Source organism: Mesoplodon densirostris, chromosome 17, assembly GCF_025265405.1.
Source record: "Mesoplodon densirostris isolate mMesDen1 chromosome 17, mMesDen1 primary haplotype, whole genome shotgun sequence".
NCBI lineage: Eukaryota > Metazoa > Chordata > Mammalia > Artiodactyla > Ziphiidae > Mesoplodon > Mesoplodon densirostris.
This window is the reverse complement of record NC_082677.1, coordinates 15,298,573-15,312,310: the sequence shown is the minus strand read 5'-3', so window position 1 is coordinate 15,312,310 and position 13,738 is coordinate 15,298,573. Positions and strand designations below refer to the sequence as shown.

At 34.6% G+C, this 13,738-nt stretch overlaps 1 protein-coding gene across 1 annotated transcript in view; it reads left to right on the top strand.

Moving 5' to 3' along the window:
• LOC132477390 (phosphatidylinositol 3,4,5-trisphosphate 3-phosphatase TPTE2-like) overlaps positions 1-13,738 on the top strand; it is a 94,365-nt gene that overhangs the window by 48,696 nt on the left and 31,931 nt on the right. Inside the window, exons 14-17 of the mRNA XM_060079757.1 lie at positions 302-366; positions 6,582-6,642; positions 7,414-7,495; positions 7,600-7,688. Of these exons, the coding sequence (XP_059935740.1) occupies positions 302-366; positions 6,582-6,642; positions 7,414-7,495; positions 7,600-7,688 (297 nt within the window). The remainder of the gene's footprint in view (positions 1-301; positions 367-6,581; positions 6,643-7,413; positions 7,496-7,599; positions 7,689-13,738) is intronic.

Below are 13,738 nucleotides of genomic sequence, written 5' to 3'. Positions count from 1 at the left end.
TAAGAAAGAAATTTCCACCACAGGGGGCCCTCCAGACTAAAGTCAACGCAAATCTGTTGCATAAGGCTGGAACCAGCTGAGACTTGGGAACACTGAATGTAATGGTCCAAATAGTGGATACTTTAATATCCAGTATTGGATATTAAAGTTGATTATCCTGAGGGTTAGTTAGCTTTTTTCCTGTCATTCTCAATCCTGAAAGTTCTCTTCTATGAAAACAGTCTGATTATATGTAAGTCGAGTTCTCATATATTGTTTCCCATGTATAACATTTGTTAATAGTGACTGTTTTGACTTCCAGAGCGTATTATTGCCATGTCATTCCCATCTTCTGGAAAGCAGTCTTTCTATAGGAATCCCATGAAGGTAAGAGTTTTTATCTAACAAATGCTCACATTTCTCAGTAAACCTAGACTGTGGAATTGTAAGATAATGTTGGCCTAGAGATGACAGTGTTCTCCTAAAAATTTACTCTTTCAGGTAAAACATTACCGTGGATTGCTATCAATTAGCTTTCGCTGTGTGATGAATCACCCGCAAACTTAAATGACTTATAACAGCAAACATGTACTTTGCTCGTGATAATGTGGTTTGTGAATTTGAGTTGGGCTTAACTGATCAGGGACACGCTTAACTAATTTCAGCAGAGCTAACTCCTGCATGTATGGGCGGCAACTGGGCATCTGAGGGTTGGCTAGTCTAAAATGGCCTTGCTGGATGGCTCCAAGTGATGTCTCATTCTGTAACAGGCTAGCTCAGGCTTGTTCACATAAGGCAGTGGCAAGGACCTCACTAGCATCAAGCGAAAGAATGCAGAGGCCCTGGCTCTCAACTAGTATAATGTGGCTTCTACCTTATTCTATTGGACAAGCAAACTACAAACCCAGTTCAGATTCAAGCGGACAACAGATGCCGTCTCTGGAAGGCAGGAATTGTGGTGAATTGTGGCTGTTTTTCATGGTCTGTCATAGGGAAGAAGATTGAGAATTCTTGAACTAAAATGTGTATTCTTAGATTGAGATCCTAAATTACAGTGGCTACATACTGCTTTAGGTTCTGTAGATTAAATAAAGTTCAAACATCAGGTGATGCTTACTATGAAATGCCAGTTAAAAGTCATTGTTTAAGAAGTTTGCATATGTGTGCGGGTGTGTATACATTAGTGCAATTTACAGTATTTGTTCTATCTCAGTAAAACTAATTATGTATATGTGTGTATGTCTATATATAAGTATGTGTATATATAATTATACTTTGAGGCATAAAAATTACTGTAAATTGTGCGAATCTCATGTATATCTTGATAAAATTATATATAGGTGGATATACAGCCAACACCCCTATCAAAATATAGAACATTTCTTGCTCTTTTTCAGTCAATACCCCAACACACTGGAGGTAATTACTCTTCTCACTTGTGTCACAACAGATTAGTTCTACTTTTTCTTGAATTTCACATCAATGGAATCATAGACTACATCTTCTGTAACCAGCTTTTTATGCTTAAAATGAATTCTGTGGGATTTATCTAATATTGTTGGGTGTACAGTAGTTCTTTCTAAATAATATTTATTGCTTCTAGAATACTGATTGAAAGCTCAAGCATTCAGTTTACTTACAGAAATTATACAATTATACATTGCTTCCCAAAGGCAGCAAACACATTACACTTTAAAAAGTCTACTTTACAGAAAATTAAAAATTCTAAATAACAAAAGGTACATCTGAAGAAACAAGTATAAATTTGGCAGCCAGTAATTTTGACAGGAAGTTGTACAGCTTGCATGACTTTAATCTGTGAACATGACCTTAGTCATTTAGCTCAAGTTCATCATTAATTTATTTTTCCAGTATAATTGTGTTTCATACCATTGACATTTGCACACTCTAGAATATGTTAGAAAGAAATGTGTAGTATTCACAAATGTTCAGAAAAGCACGCAGAAGTTCTGTGAATCTGCCCAGTTCTTCTGAGATGGTCTCACATCAGCTTCCTAAGCATATTCAATCCTACAAAATAGTAAGCTAATGTTTGAACACAATTTCCAAGATAAAGCACATTTTCTCACCAATAGTGAAGTCTTTTTCTCAAGCACCACAAAAGTATACAAAAGAATTTGAGTTTGAACAGATCTCTCAGAACGTGTTTAACCTGATATTTCAACAGACTTAAAATTTCCATGGTTTCACAAGGACCAGATTTTTAATTACTTAGAGGAGAAAGAAACGGCCTTGAAAGATGTGGACTCGATCATTACCAATAGAAAAACTATCCAATGCATATCTTACAGAAACAGAAAAATAGAATATTGCCCCTCTCAGAATAATATGTATATAATTATATGTAATATACATTATATATACTATAGAGCATATGTAAGATAATGTATAGTTGTACATGTAATTATATAATATATAATACATTTCCCTCTTAAAATAGTGTATATTTAAATAAAATGTATATTATAGTATATATTAAATATATATTAATATATAATGTGTAATATATAAAATTAGTATATAGTAAGTGTAATATATATCATGTTATATATAACTGCATATAAATTTTATATAGTATAACTATATATTATTCTATTTATAAATATATATTACATATATATCTTATCTCTTATAGAAACAGAAAAACATAATATTTCCCCCTTAGAATAATACATGTATACTTATATATAATATATATTATACAGAATAATATATAATTACATGTATAAATTATAAATTCTATGTATATGTCTCATATAACATGTAAATATATTATTCCATTTATAAATCTATAATATAAACTCATCTCATAGAAACAGGAAAATATACCATTTTCCCCTTTATAATACTATATTATATTTATATATAATATGTTATATATAATTATATAATGTATAAGGTATATAACTATATATTACATATCATATAATTATATAACAATAATATATAAGTATGCATATATTATGAATATATTAACATCATAAATATATAATACTTAAGTATATAGATATGTAACTTATATAAATTCATAATTTATATATTATATAATTTATATTTTGTATGAATGACATGTAAATTACAATTTATATATCATTTATACAGTATATAAATCTGTTATATATATTATTTGTATATAATGTTATATATGTTATATTACTTTATTTTATATTATATGATATGTATTATGTTACATATGTTATATCAAATAACATATATAACTATAAAATATGTTACATGTAAATATACATATATTATTCTAAGGGAGCAAATTTTTAATTTTTCTTGTTTCTGTAAAAGATGAACATATATGGAATTTATATTTATAAATATAAATAATACAACTACCATGAAACCCTTTAATTCATATGGTAAATGTTGAAACTATGACCAAAATATGAACGCTGCCAGAGCTGTTAGAAAAAGACTAGAAGCCTTTTCACATATGTATAATCTAAGCATGATACTCTCCAAAAAAAAAAAAAAAAGAATTGTAATTATTACCTTCCAGTTTGAAAACTTTAATTCTAAATTTAAAAAGAATCTATACACAAGCCACTGATTTAACCAGATCCTCCCCCGTCCCCCCAAAAAAGTGTTTAGTAAGCAGGACCCAGAGGAGCTGATATTCACAGCTCCTACAAGAACAACTCTTTCAGGGTTTATCCCATGAAGTACTTTATTTTACAACCTTCTTCTCGTGCAAAACTAAAGGTCCATTTGATTACACAGAAATTTCATACAGTGTAAAACTAGAACTGAGTGTGAAATACTGCATGTAAGTATTTCTAAATAGTCTTGTTCCATCGGTTCATCAGTGACTTCTGTGGCTTTATAGTCATTTTCTGTGGAAGATTCTGAGCGAATCTCTCCAGTTCTACTGGAATTGGAGCCTCCTAGTTCTTCTGTTTCATGGCAGTCGGAATCCTACTTGCAGGGCCTCTGTTTTCACTGTCTTCAGAATGTAAATCTGTCTCATCCTGAGACAAGATGAGATTCCTCTATTTGATTCTTTTCCATAGAATTCTCTTCATTTATAGTTAAGGCATCATCAGATTCTTTCTCTTGAATTTTTTTTTTCTGGAATCATTTCTGGTTTTTTTTGGTTTTTTTTTTTTTTTTTTTTTTGCGGTACGTGGGCCTCTCAGTGTTGTGGCCTCTCCCGTTGCGGAGCACAGGCTCCGGACGCGCAGGCTCAGCAGCCGTGGCTCATGGGCCCAGCTGCTCTGTGGAATCTTCCCAGACCGGGGCACGAACCCGCGTCCCCTGCATCGGCAGGCGGACCCTCAACCACTGCGCCACCAGGGAGGCCCCATTTCTGTCGTTCAAGACACTCTTCCTCTTCATCCTCTTCTCTTTGTCTTTCTTCTTCGATGAAGCTGGTTCTTCTGTTTCTTCCGTCATAACTGAAGAAGTGTGACTAGAAGTTGTTTGGTCATCTCTGACTTCACCTTCTTTGTCAAACTTGAGTTTTTTAACCCCATGTCCCTCAGCTCCCAGACCATATTCATTTGGATGTTTATTTTCTATATGGCTCACTGAGGAGCTCCTGATCCAGATGTCAGAGTCACTGTGATTTTTGTCCTCATCATGCTGTAAGTTTGTAAAGACTCTTTGCTCACTGTGCTCTGAGGCAAAAACCATTCCTCCCTTCCTCCCTCCCTTCTTTCCATCCTTCCTTCCTTCCTTGTTCTCTCCCTTCCTCCCTCTCTCCCTCCCCACCCCATTCTCTCTCTCTCTCTTTTATTGTGTAAGTTGCAGGAGTACAGCATTAAAATTCAACATCTGTATACACTACAAAGTGATCACCAGCACAAGTCTAGCTGCCGTCTGTCACCATACAGTTGACCCTCTACCTATTTCAGCCACACCCCAAACCCCTTCCCCTCTGGTAACCAGTAATCTGTTCTCTGTATCTAGGTTTGGTTTTGTTGGCTTTTGTTTGTTCATTTGTTTTATTTTTTTAGATTTCACATATGAGTGAAATTGTATGGTGTTTGTCTTTCTCTGCCTGACAATTTCACTTAGCATAATACTTTCAAGGTCCATCCATGTTGTTGCAAATGACAGGACTTCATTCTTTCATGGTTGAATAGTATTCATTTGTGTGTGTGTGTGTGTGTGTGTGCGCGCATGCACGTGTATTTATCACATCTTTATTCATTCATCAGTGGACATTTGGGTTGTTTCCATATCTTGGCTGTTGTTAATAATGCTGCATTGAATATAGGGGTGCGTATATCTTTTGGAATTATAGTGTTTTTTTGTGTTCTTTGGCTAAATACCCAGAAGTGGAATAGCTGGGATCATATGGTATTTCTAGTCTTAATTTTGGGGGTCATCTCCATGCTGTTTTCCATAGTGGCTGCTCCAATTTACAGTCCCACCAACAGTGTTTGAGGGTTCCCTTTTCTCCACATCCTCTCCAACATTTGTTATTTCTTACCCTTTTGATAATAGCCTTTCTAATAAGCATGAAGTGATATCTTATTGTGGTTTCGATGTGCATTTTTCCCTAATGATTAGTGATGCTGAAGATTTTTTGTTGTGCCCATTGGCCCTCTGTATATCTTCTTTGGAAATTTGTCTATTCAGGTCCTCTACCCATTTTTTAATTGGGTTGTTTTTTTGTTTTGAGGTTGTATAGTTCATATATTTTGGATATTAACCCCTTATTGGATATATAAAGTGCAAATATTTTCACCCATTCACTAGGTTGCCTTTTTGTTTTGATCATGGTGTTTATCACCGTGCAGAAGCTTTTTAGTTTGATGTAGTCCCATTTGTTTACACTGGCTTTTGTTTCCCTTGCCTTTGGAGTCAAATCCACAAAAACATCACTAAGAGCAACGTCAGTGAAATTACCAGCTATGTTTTCTTCTAGGAATTTTATGTTCTCACATCTTACATTCAAGTCTTTAATCCTTTTTGAGTTAATTTTTGTGTATGGAGGGACATAGTGGTATAGTTTCATTCTTTTGCATGTGGCTGTCCAGTTTTCCCAACACCATATATCAAAGAGACGATCTTTTCTGTATGTTCTTTGCTCCTTTATCATAAATTAATTATCCATATATGTGTGGGTTTTTTCCCAGGCCCTCAATTCTGTTCCATTGATCTATGTGTTTGTTTTTGTGCCAGTACCCTACTGTTCTGATGACTTCAGCTTTGTACCAATAGTATAGTTTAAAATCAGGGAGCATGATAACTGCAGCTTTGTTCTTCTTTCTGAAGATTGGCTATTCAGGATCTTTTGTGGTTCCATACAAATTTTAGAACAAATTACAATTTTCTTAAAGCTTGTTAACCACCTAACTTCCTTCTCTGGTAGCTTTAAACAATGTGTATTTAGAGTAGAGGCTAATCAGAGTAGTCATCCCAACTTTTGTGGGCTATTTGCAAACCATCAGTGGGTTAGATATGACTTGGAATGTATGTACCTTTTTATTCCCTGAGTCTCCCCTGAAAGGTGCTAAGTGACGGACCAGTGAATAAAAGGGTGATACTCATTTTAAGTTAGTCCTAGGAAAAGGCTTAAGTTGGTGCCGTGTGGAATATGTAAGGTATGTGTCCATCTTTTTTAGGAAGTTGTACGGTTCCTGGATACCAAGCATCAAAACCACTACCGCGTCTACAATCTCTGCAGTATGTACATGACTCGATATTTTGCTACTCTAGATAGAAAACAGGTCACTCACTGCATGTAAGAAGTTGATTTAGTTTTTACATTTCATTTAATCATAGGTATCTGGTGGTGGTGGGAAGTGAGTTTTACAAAGTCTCCATCTTGTGCTGGCTCTGTTTGGTAGGAAAAGAAAGTGCAACAGCACACAGTGCCCTGTGAGGTAGGCAGGAGACTGGGGGCAGAGCCATTTTAGGAGAGTCAGGTCTAGTGGTAGTAGGTTTTGGAAAATATGTGTTTTTTTCCTGCCAGCTTGTGTTTTGAAGGCAATTCAACAAATGCACACTGTAACCCACTAGGAATGAGGTGTGAGGAGACCAGGGTCCTGCATGGGAAAAACCCCCCAAACCCTTTAGCAAACAAATTATAGCCCAGCTGACCCTCTTCCTGTATATTAAGTGGACATTTTCAGGAGGCAAGTATTTTGGTTGGCCGCGTTGGCTTCTGCTCTGTGTAACCTTCTGATAATGCAGTGAGTAGCCTGCTAGAAAAGTACAAGTAAGGCCTATTAAACCCAAATAATTTGGGCTTGTGTTACTCAAGATGGACAAAACACTACTCTACTTTTATTTTTGAGACCCTTATGTTTCTTTTAGAGCAGCAGGAGCCAGATAGAAAGCTCCTTTTAAAGGTAGAGGAGGAATTTCTAATAGAAAAGTATAACTTATTTACACCTTGACCATTTACTGTGTTTATTAAGGTTCGAGATATGACCCGTGCATCATTTATTTCAGGTGAAAGAGCTTACGATGCTAAGTACTTCCATGATAGGGTCTGTCGATACATGATTGACGATCACAGTGTCCCTTCTCTGAGGTAAGTTTGATGCCAGGCTGGCTGTCAGAAGAGGGCTAAATACACAGGGCTTGATTTTTTGGGAAGTCTTTTCATTCAACTAAAAATCTTTCACTTTGAATCAGTGAGATGGTGGCGTTCTCCAAGGACGTAAAAGAGTGGATGGCTCAAGATGAGGAAAACATCACAGTGATTCATTGTAAGGGGGGCAAAGGTAAAAAACGTTTTTCTTTTTCTTTCTCTTTTTCTAAAGAAATTTGAAAAATATATTAAAGTACACCCACAAGATACGTTCTGCTATTAACCGGTATTAATCATTGTGAACGTTTTTTAATATTAGCGTCAAGACTAAAGGAAGGGAAGGAAAGAGGGAGGAAGGGGGGAGGAAAGGAAGAAAGAGTAAAGAAGAGAAGAAAGTAGGGATAGAAGAACTGAGGAAGGTTAAGTGTGTTTTCCCTTGTTTATTGACTCTTTGGGTTTCTTCATTTTTGATTTGCCACAATACAAACACTGTTTAACTTTCGAAACCATCAGAGCACTTTTCATTTTATTTAAGGTTGTTCTTAAACTTTGTGAGGACCTTTTAAAGTTAAGAGTGTCAACAGCAATGCCATTTCAAAGACCCAAAATTAGACTGCAGTTTTTATAGTGTAATGATACATAGAAGTTGATTTTGGTGGGGGGAAAATGGGGGTGGTGGGAAAGCCAGTTGTCAATTCAACCAATTTAGCTTGAGTCAGGTTTTCTCTCATTCAGATTTAGGCTTTTAATAATCATCTAGGCATATTTCACAATGTTTGACAAATAAGGAATGATGGTTTTGTTGGGCTGTGAAACAGTTTTTTATATTAAATTCCAGGAAAACACACTTTAAAACTGCCTTCTGTAATTGAGTAGAATAAAGTTTGAGTCTTATTTGAAAAGTCGTTTCAAGCTCATGAGTTAGTAGGCAAGTTCCATCTTTAGTTCCACAGGTCAAAATATTCTGTATGTATGGCCATTTACAATATTGTGCCTAAATGAAGAATACAGAGGTTGAACCACGTGGAACTGCCTTTCTTTGGACCATCTTTTACTTTAAAAAAAAGGCCATTTAATATGGCTCAACCAAAATATTATAATCTAAGAGTTGGCTTTAGTTTTCTTTTAATCAGGTTAATTCCCTGCTTAAAGGAGGACCTTCATTTCAAATTTCATTTTTTTTTTCTGAGAGCAGACTTCCATTATTCTGTGTTCATGTGTGTTTCATTGCTTTTCCTTTAGGATTGTTTGGAAGGCTAGTGTTCAGTTGGTCTGTACCAGAGCTGCTCCTTTTTTCAAGTTTTCATTCATCTTGGTTTTGCTTCTTTTTGTTGGTTGATGTCTGCACATTACCAGTGATATCATGATAGCCCAAATATTTTGTTATTGATTTTATAGGACTTCTTTAAATAATCTGGATGCTAATTTTTTGTTAGCAGTTTATATTGCAAATATCTTCTTCCACTGTGTTGTCTTTTAAATTTGATTATGATTTATTTTGTCATATAGAAGGTTTTAATTTTTAATGTAGTGAAGTTTATCAATGTTCTGTGTGTGCGTGGTTCGTGCATTTTGGTCATGTTTAAGAAATCCACCCATACACTGAGGTGGTGAAGATATTCTCCTTATAAAATAGTAAAGTTTTGCTTTTTACATTTAGGTCTTTAATTGGAATTTGGGTAGGGAGATTTTTTTTCTATATGGATAGACAATTGTCCTAAAACTATCTATCACATGCTCATGTAGTCCCCATCAACTTGTAGTCCCTTCTCAGTCATATACCAAGTTTCCATATGCATTTGGGACTGTCTGTGAATTTTCTATACCACACTGTTGTAATTTTTATAGCTTTATAATATATCTTGATAAAGACAGAAATCTCTTGACTCTTTGTATATTTAATTTTAGAATTATTTGATCAAGTTCTACGTGAAAATATATTTGGGATTTTTATTGGAACTGCATTGAATCTATAGATTAATTCAGAAGCATTGAGAACTTTGCAATATTGAGCTGTACATGAAGAGTTTTCTATTTATTTGAATCATCTGATCTTTCAATAATATTTTATACTTCTCTTCAGGATGGTCTTGTATATCTTTTGTTAAATTCATCCCAAGACACATTGCTACTGCAAAAGGAAGCTTTTTTCTATTACATTTGGATTGGTTCCAATTTTTAGTATTATAATGCTGCTATGAAATACATTTTTCTTGTTGCACATGTGCCCACATTTCTGTTGAGTGTAGACCTTGGACTAAAATTGTTTTGTCTTAGGATAATGAATCTCAAACTTTCATAAATGATGTCATCTGTTTTCCGAAACAGTTGACAATTTACACTCCACTGGCATTGCATGAAAGTCCCAAGTATTCCACATCCTTAAGCAACGCTTGGATTTCTCAGTCATTTTAATTTTAGCTCTTGGGTGGGTGTGTAGTTGTATCTCATTATGGCTCTCATTTGCATTTCTATGGTTACTAATAAGATTGAGAACGTTTTCATAGGTTTATTATGATATCCTTGGATATTCTTTTCTGTGAAGTATCTGTTTAATTTCCTTGTCTATTTTTCTCCTGGATTGTTTGTTTTTTTCCAATTGACTTGTAGGAATTCATTATATATTCTCCATTTCAACTCTGTGGTTTGTTATATGTATTATACAGTATTCCAAGATACCTTTTCTGCTCTGTGATTTGCCATTTCTCTCTGAGTATCTTTTGGTTAACAGCACTTCTTTTCTAACATAGTCAGTGTACATTGTTCTTTCTCTTCTTAAGGTTAGTGTTCTGTGTCCTAATTAAGAAATCTTTCCCTGAGTTTAAAAAGACATAGTCCTATATTATCTTATATAAGTTTTATTTCGTTTGGAATTGATTTATGTGTGTGGTGTGAGGAAGGGGTCAAGTTTTATCATTTTCCATATGGCTGTCTCATTGTTTCAGCACACTGATTTCATTTCCTTGCCGTTCTGCAGGACATGGGTCTGCTTCTGAACTTTCTAATCTGTTCATTGCTTTTTCATCCATCTGTGTGCTAGCAGCACAACTCTCTTACTTGTCTTCGCTTTCTAATAAGTCCTGATTTCCCTTAAAGGGAGTCCACTCATCTTGTTCTTCACAGTTGTTTGTGTTTTTTAGGCCATCTACATTTCCGTATACATTTTGGAATCAGCTAGTCAAGTTACACACACACACACACACACACACACACACACACACACACCACACACACACACACATCACACACATCACACACACATCACACACATCACACACACCACACACACACCCCACAGCCCTGATGGAACTTTGGAATTTCATTGAAGCTGTAGATAGAGGGGAATTGAAATCTTTACAATACTGAGTTTTCCAATCCATGAATGGAAATATCCACTCACGTAGTTAAGTCTTCTTCAGTCTCTCTTTATAATGCCTTTTCATTTTCTGCATAGAAAGCTTGTATATGTGTGGTTAGATTTATTCCTAGATATTTGATATTTTGATATTTTAACTATTATAAATTATATCCCTTGGAAATTTTTATGTCCTAGATGTTTTTTTTTTTGATGCTCTAAATGCAGTTGATTTTACTAACCTTGCAATCAGCAAGCAACTAAATTCTTTCATTAATTCTATTAACTTGTCTGTTAATTCTTTTGGATTTTATGGCACATGATGATATCCTATGAAATAATGAGCTAAGTTCTTCCTTTTCAATCCTTTTTTTCCCTAGCACTGGCTAGAACCTTTGGTACAGTGTTGAATTATATGGGATGATCGCAGGAATCCTTGTTCTCCTGCTCTCAAAGGAAAAGCTTTCAGCATCTCATCAATTACTTTAGGCTGTGTGTCAGTGTTAGATAGTCTCTATCAGATTAAGACATTCCTTTAATTTGCTAGGAGTTTTTATAATGAATGAATGTTGAATTTTCTTGGAAGCTTTTTCTGTGTCTTTAAAATAATATGATTTCTTACCTTCATTCTATTAATCTGGTTGATGACATTGATTATAAAGTAGTAAACTAACCTTGAATTCCTGGAATAAACACAATTTTGTTGTGCTCTCTTATTTTTTTAGTAAATTGCTGGATTCTGTTTGCTAATATTTTCTTAAGGGTTTTTGGATCTATGTCATGAGTAAGAGTGGCTATAGTTTTCAAATTTTGGCTTCATAAACCAAAATTAAGTTGTACTTACTCTTTTTTTTTAAGTCTCTGGATGAGTTTGTATAAGTTGACATTTTTTTTCAGTAGTATTCAGTAGTAAAGCAACATTGGCCTCAGTGGGGGAATTGGCCTTAGTTTCTCTGTGGGGAAGTTTTTAAAGTATGGCTCAATTTCTTTATTAGATATGGGATTATTTATAATTTTATTTCTTCTGCACATTTTGGGTATTTTCCCAAGCATTTGTTCATTTTATCTAAATTTTCAAATGTCTTGGCATCAAATTGTCTTAAAATATCTTATTCTAATGTCTACAGTGGTGTTCCCTTTTTCATTCCTCACATTGCTGTTTTTGGTGCCCTCTCTCTTTTTTCTTTTGATTAGTCTCACCAGGAATTTACTACTTTTATTAGTCCTTTCAAAGTACCAAGTGTTTTGGCCTTACTGATCTTCCCTATTATTTGTTTTTTATTTCATCATTTCCTTTAGTGTTTCCTTTCTTCCACTTTCTTTGGTTTAATTTGCTGTCTTTTTCCTAACTTCTTGAGATGGATGCTTAACCCAGATTTTCAGCCTTTCTCTTTTCTAGTGAGCGTTTAAGGCTATAAATTTCCCTCTAAGAATAGATTTAGCTTCATCACACAAGTTTTTATGTATATTCATTATTATTTAGTTCAGAATATTTTCTAATTTCCATTGTGTTTGTTTCTTAGACTCATGGGTTCTATAGAAATATACTGTCTTATTTTCAGACATGAGGATTTTGTAATTATCTTCTAGTTATTCATTTCTGGTTGTATTGCATTGTGGTCAGAGAACATATGCATTTTTTTAGTTCTTTGAGACTTATTTAGACTTGCTTTATCACCCAGAATTTGGTCAATTTTATCAAATGTTTTCTGTGCACTTGAAAATAAAGTGTATTATGCATTGTCCTGAACAGTGTTCTCTATGTGCCCATTAGGTTGTTTGTTAATTGTTTTATTCAAATCTTCTATATCCTTACTGATATTTTATTTTGGTTTGCTTGAATTCTTTGCAGCATAATTCCTTCCTCCCACCCCCGCCATTTGCTTGGAAGTCATATACTCTTTTTATATTCCTTAGTAATTTCTCTAAAGGTTTCAACTGACATCCCTTATTTAGCTATCAGTTTTTGCTTTTTTCGTAGTGTTGACCTTGTATCTTCCTGAACTCGTTCATTAGTTTTAGGACTTAGCCTATAGATTTACTTGGACTTTTCTAGTCTGCAAATAATGAGAGTTTGTTTCTTCTGTTTTTATCCCTATACACTTTTTCTCATCTTACAATACTGGCTAAGCCATGTAGTAAATAGAAGCAGTGAATAGTGGACATTTTGTTTAGTTCCTGGCTTTAAGAGGAATGTTATCATCATTTCATCATTAATATGATATACCTGGTAGGTATTTTGGTAGATTCCTTTCATCATAGTTAAAAACTTAAAACCTTTGTCCAATAGCAAAAGTTTAGGGAATGAATATATGTTTATGTTTTAAGTTAAAATACTGAAGACAGGTGTAAATCATTTTAATGATTCCTTGCATACCTGACTTGACTGGATGAGAGGGCATCTACTTTGTCTGTGGTTGTGCTTCCAATTAATGTTCCAATTGTGTTTCCAATATAAATTGGAAAAAAACCATGAGACTTTGAGGATAAAATGACATGAAATCAAGGATTTGCTTTAACATGCTGGTTGGGGGGCTGGGGTGCGTGTAGAGAGGGGGAGGGAAAGAAGGATGAGGGAAGAAAAGGAAGAAACAAGTCTAACAATCAATCTGATAATTATCGAATCTGGGGAACAGGTATATGGGGGCTCATTATTCTGTTCTTTCGACTTTAAGGTGTCTTGTAGCACACAAAACACTCTACCTAAAATGGAAGGAATGGTAGGTATGGCAAATGCTCCGTGGTGTTTTGGGTTCTGTCCATGTTTGATCTTTTATAGTTTCTTTTATTTACATTAGTAGGAAAACAGGGTGTGTCATTACTCTTAACTGGTAGGTGTCTCTTTAGCTTTAGAGTCTGGAGCAGAGCTCGTTGCCTCTGCCTGTTAC